The following is a 15210-nucleotide window of genomic DNA, read 5'->3' on the forward strand; positions in this document are numbered from 1 at the left end:
AGGTGGATTTTAGGTGACGGTTAAACAGACAGGATTTAGTGATAGATTGAATAGGTGGGTTGAGAGGGAGAGAGGAGTCCAGGATAATGCCAAGGTTACAGGCTTGTGAGACAGGAGGGATGGTGGTGCTGTCTACAGTGATGGGAAAGACGGGGAGGACAGGGTTTGGGAGGGAAGATTTTGCTGCCAAATTGGACTTCCCAAGCGCTTAGTACAGTGCTCTGCACACAGTAAGCGCTCAATAAATACGATTGAATGAATGAATGAAGATACGGAGTTCCGATTTGGACTTATTTGGGAGGGAAGATTTGGCTGCCAAATTGGACTTCCCAAGCGCTTAGTACAGTGCTCTGCACACAGTAAGCGCTCAAGAAATACGATTGGATGAATGAATGAAGATACGGAGTTCCGATTTGGACAGGTTAAGTTTGAGGCGACGGCAAGACGTCCAAGTAGACACGACTCTAAGGCAGGGGGAAATGCAAGACGGCGGAGAGGGAGAGAGATCAGGGCTGGAGATGTAGATCTCTTAACTTTTTTTTTTTCTTAACACCTTGATAATACAATAATAATGGTACTGGTTAAGTGCTTACTATGTGCCAAGCTCTGGAGTAGATATAATCAGTGTCCGACCTGATTAGCTTGTATCTACCCCAGCACTTTGAACAGGGCTTGACACATAGTAACTGCTTAAGAAATACCAACCTTTTTATTTTTGGTTTCAGAAGAGTGCTCTGCACTGTTAGTGCCACTGATTGAAAGGGGCTTGAGCCCCATTCTGATTGCTCCTTCCTCTCCCCCTCGTCCCCCTCTCCATCCCCCCCATCTTACCTCCTTCCCTTCCCCACAGCACCTGTATATATGGATATATGTTTGTACATATTTATTACTCTATTTATTTATTTTACTTGTACATATCTATTCTATTTATTTTATTTTGTTCGTATGTTTGGTTTTGTTCTCTGTCTCCCCCTTTTAGACTGTGAGCCCACTGTTGGGTAGGGACTGTCTCTAGATGTTGCCAATTTGTACTTCCCAAGCGCTTAGTACAGTGCTCTGCACATAGTAAGCGCTCAATAAATACGATTGATGATGATGATAATGATGACTGTCTCTATATGTTGCCAATTTGTACTTCCCAAGCGCTTAGTACAGTGCTCTGCACATAGTAAGCGCTCAATAAATACGATTGATGATGATGATCCATCATGTGCTTCTGTAGGAGGGGCAGGTCAGCAGATTTCTTTTTCCCAGTGTGCTTCTTAACAGATGAGATTTCCCATCAAGGACCGTATTTAATTACTATAAAGTATATGATTTTATTATTTGGCCTAATTGTACTCCCTCTGTGAAAGGTTTCTCCAGGGCGGACTGTTCACTGCCGCCATACTTCAGGTTATCTTGTTCCCTGTATGTATATATATACTATATATTATATATATTATATATATATATATATTTTTAGACTGTGAGCCCACTGTTGGGTAGGGACTGTCCCTATAGGTTGCCAATTTGTACTTCCCAAGCGCTTAGTACAGTGCTCTGCACATAGTAAGCGCTCAATAAATACGATTGATGATATATATATATATAATTTTATTTTGTTAATATGTTTTGTTTTGTTCTCTGTCTCCCCCTTCTAGACTGTGAGCCCACTGTTGGGTAGGGACCGTCTCTAGATGTTGCCAACTTGTACTTCCCAAGTGCTTAGTCCAGTGCTCTGCACACAGTAAGCGCTCAATAAATACGATTGAATGAATGAATGAATCAGCAGCGGCGCGGCCCAGTGGAAAGAGCCCGGGCTTTGGAGTCAGAGGTCATGGGTTCAAATCCCAGCTCCGCCAGTTGTCAGCAGTGTGACTATGGGCAAGTCACTTAAACTTCTCTTTACCTCAGTTACCTCATCTGTAAAATGGGGATTAAGACAGTGAGCCCCCCGTGGGACAACCTGATCACCCTGTAACCACCCCAGTACTTAGAACACTAGACTGTGAGCCCACTGTTGGGTAGGGCCCGTCTCTAGATGTTGCCAACTTGGACTTCCCAAGCGCTTAGTACAGTGCTCTGCACACAGGAAGCGCTCAGTAAATACGATTGATTGATTGATTGATTATAACAATTGCTATAATGCAATTTTGCATTATATAATTTTGCAACAATGCAAAATTATAACAATTTGCAATCAATCAATCGTATTTATTGAGCGCTGACTGTGTGCAGAGCACTGGACTAAGCGCTTGGGAAGTACAAGATTGCAACATTGCCAACATTTGCACATAGTAAGCACTTAATAAATGCCATCATTATTATTATTATTTATTATAATCAGGTCCCACGTCAGACTTGGTCTAAATAGGAGGGGGAACAGGCACTGAATCCCCATTTGGGAGATGGAGGGAAGTGAAGAACAGAGAGGTTATGACCCAGAATCACACAGCAGGTAAGTGGCAGAGCCAGGATTAGAACCCAGGTCCTCTGACTCTCAAGCCTGTGCTCTTTCCACTAGGCCACATTGCTTCTCGCAAAGTGTGGTCTGTGTTCAGCAGGCCATAGGTATAATAAAATAATTCCTACCTGAGCGAGCGCAGGGATGGCTGAGCCCATTAATTGTGCTGCAGTTAGGTCCCCTGGGGCGGGATGGGCAGCAATCTGCCCCTCCTTCAGCAGCCGGAGACTTGGGAGTCTGAGGTCCTGGGTTTGAATCCCGGCGCTGCCCCTTGTCTGCTGTGTGACTTCGAGCAAGTCACTTAACTTCTCTGGGCCTCAGTGACCTCATCTGGAAAATGGGGATGGAGACTGTGAGCCCCACGTGGGACAACCTAATCACCTTGTATCCCCCCCAGCACTTAGAACAGTGCTTTGCACGTAGTAAGTGTTTAACAAATACCATTATTATTATTATTGTTAGCATTATTCGCATTATTATTTATTATTATTATTAGCATTAGCATATTCTTTTATTTTATTTTATTTTGTTAGTATGTTTGGTTTTGTTCTCTGTCTCCCCCTTTTAGACTGTGAGCCCACTGTTGGGTAGGGACTGTCTCTAGATGTTGCCAATTTGTACTTCCCAAGCGCTTAGTACAGTGCTCTGCACATAGTAAGCGCTCAATAAATACGATTGATGATGATGATGATGATGATGATGATTAGCAGCATGTGTGACGAACACTAGACAGACACTTGGTCCGTCAAAATTACTCAGCAGAGCCGTTGCGGGTAAATAGATTATTTCAAAGCAGCAGAGTTTTGGTAAATATCCTCAGAAATCACAGAACCTAGCGTATTTCTGTCTTGTAATTCTACTTCCGTCTATTTTTGGATTATTCTGGTAATAAGAAGTTCGAAAATATTATCCTCTCTCAAGAAGCCGATCTTTCCTTTCTCCCAGTGCTGCGTAATAATAACGGTATTTCTTTTTAAGCACTTACTTGGTGCAAGGCGCTGGATTAAACACTGAGGTGGCTACCAGCACATCGGGTTGGACACAGTCCCTGTTCCACGTAGGACGCACAGTCTCAATCCCCATTTTACAGGTGAGGTAACTGAGGCCCGGAGAAGTGAAGTGACATGCAGACAAGCGGAGGAGCCGGGAATAGAGTCCAAGACCTTCCGATTCCCAGGCCTGTGTTCTAACCACTATGTCAAGGACTGGGAAGAGGAAGGAAGTTTAAGTCATGGTGAGGTTTGGGAAGAAAATTGCCCTCTCCCTGGGGTGACACCTCAGAGGTGTTTGATGATAATAACAATAATAATAATAATAGCATTTATTAAGCATCTACTATCAATCAATCAATCAATCAGTCGTATTTATTGAGCACTTATTGTGTGCAGAGCACTGTACTAAACGCTTGGGAAGTCCAAGTTGGCAACATATAGAGACAGTCCCTACCCAACAGTGGGCTCACAGTCTAGAAGGGGGAGACAGAGAACAAAGCCAAACATATTAATAAAATAAATAGAATAGATATGTACAAGTAAAATAAATAAATAGAGGAATAAATATGTACAAACATATATACATATATACAGGTGCTGTGGGGAAGGGAAGGAGGTAAGATGGGGGATGTGCAAAGCACTGTTCTAAGCGCTGAATAATAGTGGCATTTCTTAAGCACTTACTATAATAATAATAATAATGATGGCATTTGTTAAGCGCTTACTATGTGCAAAGCACTGTTCTAAGCGCTGGGGGGGGATACAGTGTGATCGAGTTGTCCCACGTGGGGCTCACAGTCTTCATCCCCATTTTTACAGAGGGGGTAACTGAGGGTCAGAGAAGTGAAGTGGCTTGCCCAAGGTCACACAGCAGACTTGTGGTGGAGCCGGGATTCGAACCCATGACCTCTGACTCCAAAGCCCGGGCTCTTTCCACTGAGCCATGCTGCTACTATGTGCAAAGCACTGTTCTAAGCGCTGAATAATAGTGGCATTTCTTAAGCGCTTACTATGTGCAAAGCATTGTTCTAAGCGCTGAATAACAGTGGCATTTCTTAAGCGCTTACTATGTGCAAAGCACTGTTCTAAGTGCTGAATGACAGTGGCATTTCTTAAGCGCTTACTATGTGCAAAGCCCTGTTCTAAGCGCTGGGAAGGTTACAAGGTGATCAGGTTGTCCCACGGGGGGGGCTCACAGTCTTAATCCCCATTTGACAGATGAGGTCACTGAGGCCCAGAGAAGTGAAGTGACTTGCCCAAAGTCACCCAGCTGACAGTTGGCGGAGGCGGGATTTGAACCCATGACCTCTGACCCCAAAACCCGTGCTCTCTCCGCTGGGTCACGCTGCTTCTCTGATGCAATGAATCAATCAATCAATCGTATTTATTGAGCGCTTACTGTGTGCAGAGCACTGTACTAAGCGCTTGGGAAGGACAAGTTGGCAACATACAGAGACGGTCCCTACCCAATGCAGTGGGCGTTCTGCTGGGCCAACAGTGTCTCTCTATGTTGCCAATTTGTACTTCCCAAGCGCTTAGTACAGTGCTCTACACACAGTAAGCGCTCAATAAATACGATTGATGATGATGATGATGATGTAATAGCAGTATGTCCATAAAATAATAATATTTGGAAGACGACTACCCAAACCTTTCTCTGAGGGGACCCTAGCCCTCCCCACCGGCTCTAGGGCCTCTGTGCCCCCGCTCCCACGTCCCCGTTAACATAGGCAGCGTGACTCAGTGGAAAAGAGGCCGGGCTTTGGAGTCCGAGGTCATGGGTTCAAATCCCGGCTCCCCCAATTGTCAGCTGGGTGACTTTGGGCAAGTCACTTCACTTCTCCGTGCCTCGGTTACCTCATCTGTAAAGTGGGGATGAAGACTGTGAGCCCCCCGTGGGACAACCTGATCACCTTGTAACTTCCCCAGTGCTTAGAACAGTGCTTGGCACATAGTAAGCGCTTAATAAATGCCATCATTATTATTATTATTATTATAGGCATCACTTCCAATATCAGAAGCAGCGTGGCTCAGCGGAAAGCGCCCGGGCTTGGGAGACAGCGGTCGCGGGTTCTAATCCCGGCTCCGCCAATTGTCAGCTGTGTGACTTTGGGCAAGTCACCTCACTTCTCTGCGCCTCAGTTCCCTCATCTGGAAAATGGGGATTGACTGCGAGCCCCCCGTGGGACAACCTGATCGTCTTGTAACCTCCCCAGCGCTTAGAACAGTGCTTTGCACATAGGAAGCGCTTAATAAATGCCATTATTATTATTATTACGAGTTCTAATCCCGGCTCCGCCACTTAGCTGTGTGACTTTGGGCAAGTCACTTAACTTGTCTGTGACTCAGTTCCCTCATCTGTAAAATGGGGAATAAGACTGTGAGCCCCACGGGGGACAACCCGATTACACCGTATCTACCCCAGCGCTTAGAACAGTGCTTTGCACGTAGGAAGCGCTTAATAAATGCCATTATTATTATTATTACGGGTTCTAATCCCGGCTCCGCCACTTGTCAGCTGTGTGACTTTGGACAAGTCACTTAACTTGTCTGTGACTCAGTTCCCTCATCTGTAAAATGGGGAATAAGACTGTGAGCCCCACGTGGGACAACCCGATTACGCCGTATCTACCCCAGCGCTTAGAACAGTGCGTGGCACATAGTAAGCGCTTTACAAATACCAAAAAAAAAAAATTTTGGTAGAGGGAAGGTGGACGCTTTCTAATTTTCAATCACCTCTGCCCCGTTGGCTGAGAGACTGAGGGAACTGCTTCACTGGTCTACCTCCTAGAGAAACAGCATGGACTAGGAGCTAGAGCACGGGCCTGGAGTCAGAAGGTCACGGGTTCTAATTCTGACCCCACCACCTGTCTGCTGTGTGACCCTGGGAAAGTCACTTACCTTCCCTGTGCCTCAGTTACCTCATCTGGAAAAAGGGGATTAAGACTTTGAGACCGATGTGGGACAGGGACTGTGTCCAATCTGATTTGCTCATATCCCGCTCCCCCCGCCCGGCCCCCAGCGCTTAGTACAGTGCCTAGCATATAGTAAGCGCTTAACATATACCATCATATATGGTATATATACCATAGAGAAGCAGCGTGGCTCAGTGGAAGGAACCCGGGCTTTGGAGTCAGAGGTCGTGGGTTCGAATCCCGGCTCTGCCACCTGTCTGCTGTGTGACCTTGGGCAAGTCACTTAATAATAATAATAATAATGGTATTTGTTAAGCGCTTACTATGTGCAGAGCACTGTTCTAAGCGCTGAGGGGGAAACAAGGTGATCAGGTTGTCCCACGGGGGGGCTCACAGTCTTAATCCCCAGATGAGGGAACTGAGGCTCAGAGAAGTTAAGTGACTTGCCCAAGGTCACACAGCAGACGTGGTGGAGCCAGGATTCGAACCCGTGACCTCTGACTCCAAAGCCCATGCTCTTTCCACTGAGCCACGCTGCCTCTCAACTTAACTTCTCTGAGCCTCAGTTACCTCATCTGTAAAATGGGGATTAAGATTGTGAGCCCGACGTGGGACAACCTGATCACCTGATAGCCTCCCCAGCGCTTAGTACAGGGCTTTGCACATAGGAAGCGCTTAACAAATGCCATCATTATTATTATTATCATATCATCTAACAGCGGCCAACAAGCAATAGTGTGATTGGCAGTCAGAGCAATTGGTTGAACTTTACAGCTACAGTTTGATACATTTTTGCAGAACTTCTTGCCATATCTTTTATCTATTTCAATTACCTACCATGACAACATACTGACCTCAGATCAGACAGTTCAGTGGCTAAAACTGTTCGTGACTTTTCTGATTCCGAACTTTATCCAGGTCCCCTGCCACTTCTCGAATCATCCGTTCTGTCGTCTCTTTTAAGCCGACTGCAGCCTGCAGGGCACGGTCCAAAGCGGAGTTTAGAATCTGGAAGCGGAAAAAAAACCACATTTCCCGTTGTCTTCGGCGTGACACATCTGTTCGGTGTTTCTATTTGGAGCGCGGGGAGGATGGGATTTCTCCGATTCAGTGCTTTCAGTTCACGTGTCGAGGGTTGGTTTCCTAGGAAATCAGGCTAGAATGGGATATCTGGGATTTAAGCGCTAAGGAAATTCCCAACCTTCCTCCCAACCAGGAAGACTCGGGATTGACTCGGGGGTGGAAATTTGGGAATTTTTCCTATCAAGCTCATTCTGGGGGCCTGTGGTCTCCGAGGATGGAAACCGAACGGGGCGGCCGTTCCTATTTCTGGCCTCGCAAGTCTGTTTCGGAGAGAACGGAAGCAGTTGTGTTCGGATGCGGGATGGCCTGGGCGTAGCTGTCGTGTAATGTCACACGTCCATGTACGTAAACGCATCCCATTTTAAGCGTGGCTCAGTGGAAAGAGCACGGGCTTGGGAATCAAGAGGTCCCGGCTCCGCCACCGTGTGACTTTGGACAAGTCACTTCACTTCTCTGGGCCTCGGTTCCCTCATCTGTAAAATGGGAATTAAGACTCTGAGCCCCACATGGGACAACCTGATCACGTTGTATCCCCCCAGCACTTAGAACAGTGCATGGCGCACAGGAAGCGCTTAACAAATACCATCATTATTATTTAAGAACTTCTGAGGTCAACGTGGGTCTGTGTTGGGCGTACTTGGGAGAGCCGGGAAAACGCCCATTCTTCCCGAGTCCTTCCTGAGCAGGTCATTGAGAAGCAGTGTGGAGCAAGGATCTGGGTTCTAATCCCGGCTCTGCCGCATGCCTGCCATGTGACCTTGGGCCAGTCCCTTCTGGGCCTCAGCGACCTCATCTGTAAAATGGGGATAAAGACTGTGAGTCCCACGTGGGACAGGGACTGTCCAACCTGCTTAACCTACATCTACGCTGAGAAGCAGCGGGGCTCAGTGGAAAAGAGCCCGGGCTTTGGAGTCTAGAGGTCACGAGTTCAAGTCCCGGCTCCGCCACTTGTCAGCTGGGTGACTTTGGGCAAGTCACTTCACTTCTCTGGGCCTCAGTTACCTCATCTGGAAAATGGGGATGAAGACTGTGAGCCCCCCGTGGGACAACCTGATCACCTGGTAACCTCCTCAGCGCTTAGAACGGTGCTTTGCACATAGTAAGCGCTTAATAAATGCCATTATTAGTAGTAGTAGTACAGTGCTCTGCACACAGTAAGCGCTCAATAAATACGATTGATGATGATGATATATTGTTAAGCTGGAGATGATGGCAGAGCCATGACAGATCGGCACGAACTGAGGGTGCACTGGAGAGGGTGGGCTGGGTTGTCGCTCCGCGGAGTGGGAATCGAAAACTCCGAGTGAGGCACAGAGAGAAAGATGGAAAGATGGCCATTAAAGGGGAAAATGAGCCAGACGTGTGAAGAAAGAGCTTTGGAATATGGGAGAGAAAGGAGCCTGTGGGGACTGAAGTCACAAAAAGACTGTTGCCTACGCCACTGCTAATTGAAAATCCTATCAGCGCAGTTGAAAATACCCTTTAGATGGCCTCAAAGGCCCACGCATTAAATCAATCAATCAATCAATCAATCAATCGTATTTATTGAGCGCTTACTATGTGCAGAGCACTGTACTAAGCGCTTGGGAAGTACAAATTGGCATCACATAGAGACAGTCCCTACCCGATAGTGGGCTCACAGTCTAAAAGGGGGAGACAGAGAACAGAACCAAACATACCAACAAAATAAAATAAGTAGGATAGAAATGTACAAGTAAAATAAATAAATAAATAAATAAACAGAGTAATAAATATGTACAACCATTAAATCATATCATTAAATCATATCAGTGCAGTTGAAAATACCCTTTAGATGGCCTCAAAGGCCGACATATTTGGAAACACATGGCCTCCCGGAACTATTCATCATCATCAATCGTATTTATGGAGCACTTACTGTGTGCAGAGCACTGTACTAAGCGCTTGGGAAGTCCAAGTTGGCAACATATGGAGACGGTCCCTACCCAACAGTGGGCTCACAGTCTAAAAGGGGGAGACGGACAACAAAACCCAACATACTAACAAAATAAAATAAATAGAATAGATATGGACAAGTAAAATAAATAAATAGAGTAATAAATATGTACAAACATATATACAGGTGCTGTGGGGAAGGGAAGGAGGTAAGATGGGGGGGATGGAGAGGGGGATGAGGGGGAGAGGAAGGAAGGGGCTTCCTTCTATTAACTATTCTAACAGATCCCCAGGCAGATCTGGGAAGTGGCGTGGCTCAGCGGAAAGAGTTTGGGCTTTGGAGTCAGAGGTCATGGGTTCAAATCCCGGCACTGCCAATTGTCAGCTGTGTGACTTTGGGCCTTCTCTGTCCCTCCTTAATGGGGATTAAGACCGTGAGCCCCATGTGGGGCAACCTGATTACCTTGTATCCCCCCCAGTGCTTAGAATAGTGCTTTGCGCATAGTAAGCGCTTAATAAATGCCATTGTTATTATTATTATTATCTCCTCTGTAATGTTTCTATTTAGCATTCCCTTTAAGAATGACTGCGGCGGTGTCTGAGTATTTAAATTTGTTGGATTGCTGTCGGGTTCAGCATTACAGTGAGGAGGACGTGGCCCTTTAGCACGTGTTGTTTATATGGGGACGTGTAGGCGCCTCGTGTCATCATCATCATCAATCGTATTTATTGAGCGCTTGCTATGTGCAGAGCACTGTACTAAGCGCTTGAGGTGTCAGGGCCACCTTCTCCCCGTGTGTCTGCCAACGTGTGTCTGGCCCTGGACATCTCGGAGGAAGGATGCAGGGACCCTAGTAATGAAGGCGGAAGGGGCTGTCAGGAAACGTAGCCTTTTGCTGGCGTGCGCACTTGAACCCATCTCCCCCGAGATGATAATAATAATAATAATCATGGTATTTGTTAAGCGCTCACCATGTGCCACTAAGCACTCACACTGTATTAAGCACGAGCAAATTGGGTTGGACGCGGTCCCTGTCCCACGTGGGGCTCCCAGTCACAATCCCCGTTTTCCACATAACTGAGGCCCAGAGAAGTGAAGTGACTTGCCTAAGGTCACACAGCAGACAAGTGGCAGGGCCGGGATTAGAACCCATGACCTTCTATGGAGTCCGACAGTTTGGGGGTGAGGAAAGAAGGGACGGGAAAGAGAGGAGGTCTCGGGGGCGGGATGGGAGGGCACGAAGGAGAAAGGCCGTTGGGGGAGAAGGCAAATCTGGACAAAGACAAGATATCACCACTAATATACATCAAAATCCATCACATATCTCTAAAAAAGATAATAATAATAATGGCAATTGTTAAGCACTTACTATGTGCAAAGCACTGTTCTAAGCGCTGGGGAGGACACAAGGTGATGAGGTTGGCCCACTTGGGGCTCACAGTCTTCATCCCCATTTTACAGATAAGGGAACTGAGGCCCAGAGAAGTGAAGTCACACAGCTGACAATTGGCGGAGCCAGGATTTGAACCCACGACCTCTGACTCCAAAGCCCGGGCTCTTTCCAAGGAGCCAAGCTGCTTCTCTGATAAACCCGGTCAGACATTTATGTTTTATTTAAAGCTCACCTCTGAATTACGCTTCGTTGCGCTCCTTCTCCTGCATTGGAAACTGCTTCCTGAAGACATTCGAGATGAATAGTGGGGTGAGAATGAAACGGGGTCACAGCCCTCTGTAGAAAGGGTCTTGGGAGGCCTTAAATTTGATCTGGAAAGCAATACATGGGGCCTGGAGAGAAAAATAAGATTTCTGGGCGAAAAAAAAAAAAAATCCCACTTTAAGCAATACGTGCTAGTTCTATAAATAGAGTAATTCTGGCTCAGAATGTTATTGTGTCCTGTAGTCGAAACAAGATATATGCTATTGGAGTGACAAATTTACTGAAATTTAATAAGCTTCAGAAAACCAAAATTTCAGAAAAGGGGCTGAAAGAGTAGCTCTGTGGGAATTCCCATCTTTTTTTTTCTTTGTCTCAAAGGACTTGTTTCCACCTACTGCATTCACCCCAGATTTAATTTTTTCAAAGTAGAGACGCGGGATTTATGTAGAGAAGTAGGCTGGTAGAAAACAATTGGTTTCCTTTAAACCTGTATTTCTTATTGAGGAGAGTAGTACCACTCTGAAGTTGAACCTGCTTAATTATATGCATTTTTAGCAAAATTATCTGCCCATCATCATCATCATCAATCGTATTTATTGAGTGCTTACTATGTGCAGAGCACTGTACTAAGCGCTTGGGAAGTACAAATTGGCAACACATAGAGACAGTCCCTACCCAACAGTGGGCTCACAGTCTAAAAGCCCAGCGCTAAGCAACATCATTTTCCACCCCCTTGGTCTTCAATGATTGTATTGATGTGAAATTTGGGATATAGTTTTTTTATTGTATTTGTTAAGCGCTTACTATGTGTCAGGCACTGTACTAAGTGCTGGAGTAGATACCAGCGCTTAGAACAGTGCTGTGCACATAGTAAGCGCTTAATAAATGCCATTATTATTATTATTATTATTATTATGGAGTAGATACCAGCGCTTAGAACAGTGCTGTGCACATAGTAAGTGCTTAATAAATGCCATTATTATTATTATTATTATTATTATTATTATTATTATTAAGCTAATCGGACTGGACCCAATCCATGTCCCACACGGGGCTTACAGCCTCATTTTACAGTTGCAGTAACTGAGGCACAGAGAAGTTAAGCAGCGTGGCTCAGTGGAAAGAGCCCGGGCTTTGGAGTCAGACGTCATGGGTTCGAATCCCGACTCCACCACAAGTCTGCTGTGCGACCTTGGGCAAGTCACTTCACTTCTCTGAGCCTCAGTCCCCTCATCTGTAAAAATGGGGATGAAGACGGTGAGCCCCACGTGGGACAACTTGATCACATTGTATCCCCCCAGCGCTTAGAACAGTGCTTTGCTCATAGTAAGCGCTTAACAAATGCCATCATTATTATCATCATCATCATCATCATCAATCGTATTTATTGAGCGCCTTCTGTGTGCAGAGCACTGTACTAAGCGCTTGGGAAGTCCAAGTTGGCAACATCTAGAGACAGTCCCTACCCAACGGCGGGCTCACAGTCTAAAAGGGGGAGACAGAGAACAAAACCAAACATACTAACAAAATAAAATAAATAGAATAGATAGGTACAAGTAAAATAAACAAATAAATAGAGTAACATTAGAGTATTATTATTAACTTGTCCAAGGGTCAGAGACAAGCGATGGAGCCAAGATTAGAACTCAGATCACCCCCAGGCCACTAGGCCAGGCTGCTTCTCCAGGGCGTACTTCTTCTCTGGAATGAAATTCTCATTCTCCAGACACCTGAAGATGAGATGTTGAGTTCCGAAATCATTGCTAATTGCATCCATGCAGACCTTATGGGCTGGAAATCATAATAATAATAGCGATAATAATCCAAGATCTGGTTAAAGATATAACTTCTCTGACGAATACTAAGCCACGCTACCGGCCAAATCCATAGTATCAGGGCGGACAAATTTGTGCTTTCTGAGGCTCATAGACGGCGAAAACCAAGGGGAAGAAAACGGCTCACGTCGGCTGCTCGCGTCGCTGCTTCTGCCACCAGCGACCTATTGTTTCATCGTCCGCTCCTGCTACTATTTACTCCCCTCCCCATCCCTTCCCTACCCAAGCCTTAGATAATAATAATAATAATAATGGCATTTATTAAGCGCTTACTATTTGCAAAGCACTGTTCTAAGCGCTGGGGAGGTTACAAGGTGATTAGGTTGTCCCACGGGGGGGCTCACAGTCTTCATCCCCATTTTACAGGTGAGGTAACTGAGGCCCAGAGAAGTGAAGTGACTTGCCCAAAGTCACACAGCTGACGGAGCTGGGATTTGAACCCATGACCTCTGACTCCAAAGCCCGGGCTCTTTCCATTGAGCCACGCTGCTTAGTCTGGAAATACTCAGCTCTGGATTTGGTTGCTAAATTGAATCCTGTTACTAGTCCCTCTGACTTTCTCACTTTGTTTAATGGCATTTGTGAAGTGCTTACTATGTTCCAATCAATCAGTCAATCAATCAATCATATTTATTGAGCGCTTACTGTGTGCAGAGCACTGTATTAAGCGCTTGGGAAGTACAAGTTGGCACTGGGGTGGATGATAATAATAATAATGTTGCCAAATTGTACTTTCCAAGCGCTTAGTACAGTGCTCTGCACACAGTAAGCGCTCAATAAATACTATTGAATGAATGAATGAATGACGGTCTTTGTTAAGCGCTTACTATGTGTGAAGCACTGTTCTAAGCGCTGGAGGGATACGAGGTGATCGGGTTGTCCCACGTGGGGCTCCCAGTCTTAATCCCCATTTTGCAGATGAGGGAACTGAGGCTCAGAGAAGTTAAGTGACTTGACTTGACTGAGGTCGTCAGTCAATCCCGGCTCCGCCAATTAGCTGTGTGACTTTGGGCAAGTCACTTAACTTCTCTGGGCCTCAGTTACCTCATCTGTAAAATGAGGATGAAGACTGTGAGCCCCCGCGTGGGACAACCTGATCGTCTTGTAACCTCTCCAGTGCTTAGAACAGTGCTTTGCACATAGTAAGCGCTTAATAAATGCCATTAAAAAAAAAGTGACTTGTCCAAGGTCACACAGCAGACATGTGGCGGAGACAGGATTAGAACACATGACCCCTGACTCCAAAGCCCGTGCTCTTTCCACTGAGACACGCTAATACAAGCTAATCAGCGCTTAGAACAGTGCTCAGTGCTTAGAACAGTGCTTTGCATATAGTAAGCGCTTAATAAATGCCATTAAAAAAAAATTAGGGGGGACACAGTCCCTGTCCCACATGAGGCTCATGGCTTTAATCCCCGTTTCACAGATGAGGTAACTGAGGCGCAGAGAAGTGAAGTGGCTTGACTGAGGTCGTGCAGCCGACAAGTGGCGGAGCGAGGATTAGAACCTACATCCTTCTGACTCCTGTGCTCTTTCTACTAGGCCATGCTGTTTTTCATGTGCCTCAGTTTCCCTCTATTACAGATTTTGTATAATCAATCATTCAATCAATCAATCGTATTTATTGAGCGCTTACTGTGTGCAGAGCACTGGACTAAGCGCTTGGGAAGTACAAGTTGGCAACATATAGAGACAGTCCCTACCCAACAGTGGGCTCACAGTCTAGAAGGAGGAGACAGGCAACAAAACCAAACGTCATCATCATCATCAATCGTATTTATTGAGTGCTTACTGTGTGCAGAGCACTGTACTAAGCGCTTGGGAAGTACAAGTTGGCAACATATAGAGACGGTCCCTACCCAACAGTGGGCTCATACTAACAAAATAAAATAAATAGAATAGATATGTACAAGTAAGATAAATAGAGTAATAAATATGTACAAACATATATATCTATATATCTATATATAGATATAGATCTATATATAACTATATAGATATATAGATAGATATCTATATAGATCTCTATCTATATATCTATATATAGATATAGATGTATATCTACATCTATCTATATATAGATATAGATGTATATCTATATCTATCTATATATCTGTATATAGATATAGATGTATATCTATATATATCCATATACATATATCTCTATATACAGGTGCTGTGGGGACCAATTAATCTACAAACACACAGTACAATCCCAATTTTCTGTAATAATACCTAAATATCACTCACCTTCCAGAGACTATAGGTTCACACTGGTCTCGGGGCTTTTTTGAACACGTTTTGGGGAAACCAATTCTTTTCCGCTGGGAACAAGCTGAGATGTTAGTTTTAATTAGATTCAGAGTC

The 15210-nt window shown here is 45.2% G+C and overlaps 1 protein-coding gene across 1 annotated transcript in view; it reads right to left on the reverse strand.

The window, feature by feature from the left end:
* Positions 1 to 7031: 7031 nt before the first annotated feature.
* Positions 7032 to 15210, reverse strand: part of AKNAD1 (AKNA domain containing 1) — a 56259-nt gene continuing 48080 nt past the window's right edge. The window contains exons 14-16 of the mRNA XM_038745423.1: positions 15094 to 15178; positions 10977 to 11136; positions 7032 to 7361 (exon numbers count right to left, since the gene is read on the reverse strand). Of these exons, the coding sequence (XP_038601351.1) occupies positions 7230 to 7361; positions 10977 to 11136; positions 15094 to 15178 (377 nt within the window). The 3' untranslated portion in view covers positions 7032 to 7229. The remainder of the gene's footprint in view (positions 7362 to 10976; positions 11137 to 15093; positions 15179 to 15210) is intronic.

This window comes from Tachyglossus aculeatus, chromosome 4, assembly GCF_015852505.1.
Source record: "Tachyglossus aculeatus isolate mTacAcu1 chromosome 4, mTacAcu1.pri, whole genome shotgun sequence".
Classification (NCBI taxonomy): Eukaryota; Metazoa; Chordata; class Mammalia; order Monotremata; family Tachyglossidae; genus Tachyglossus; species Tachyglossus aculeatus.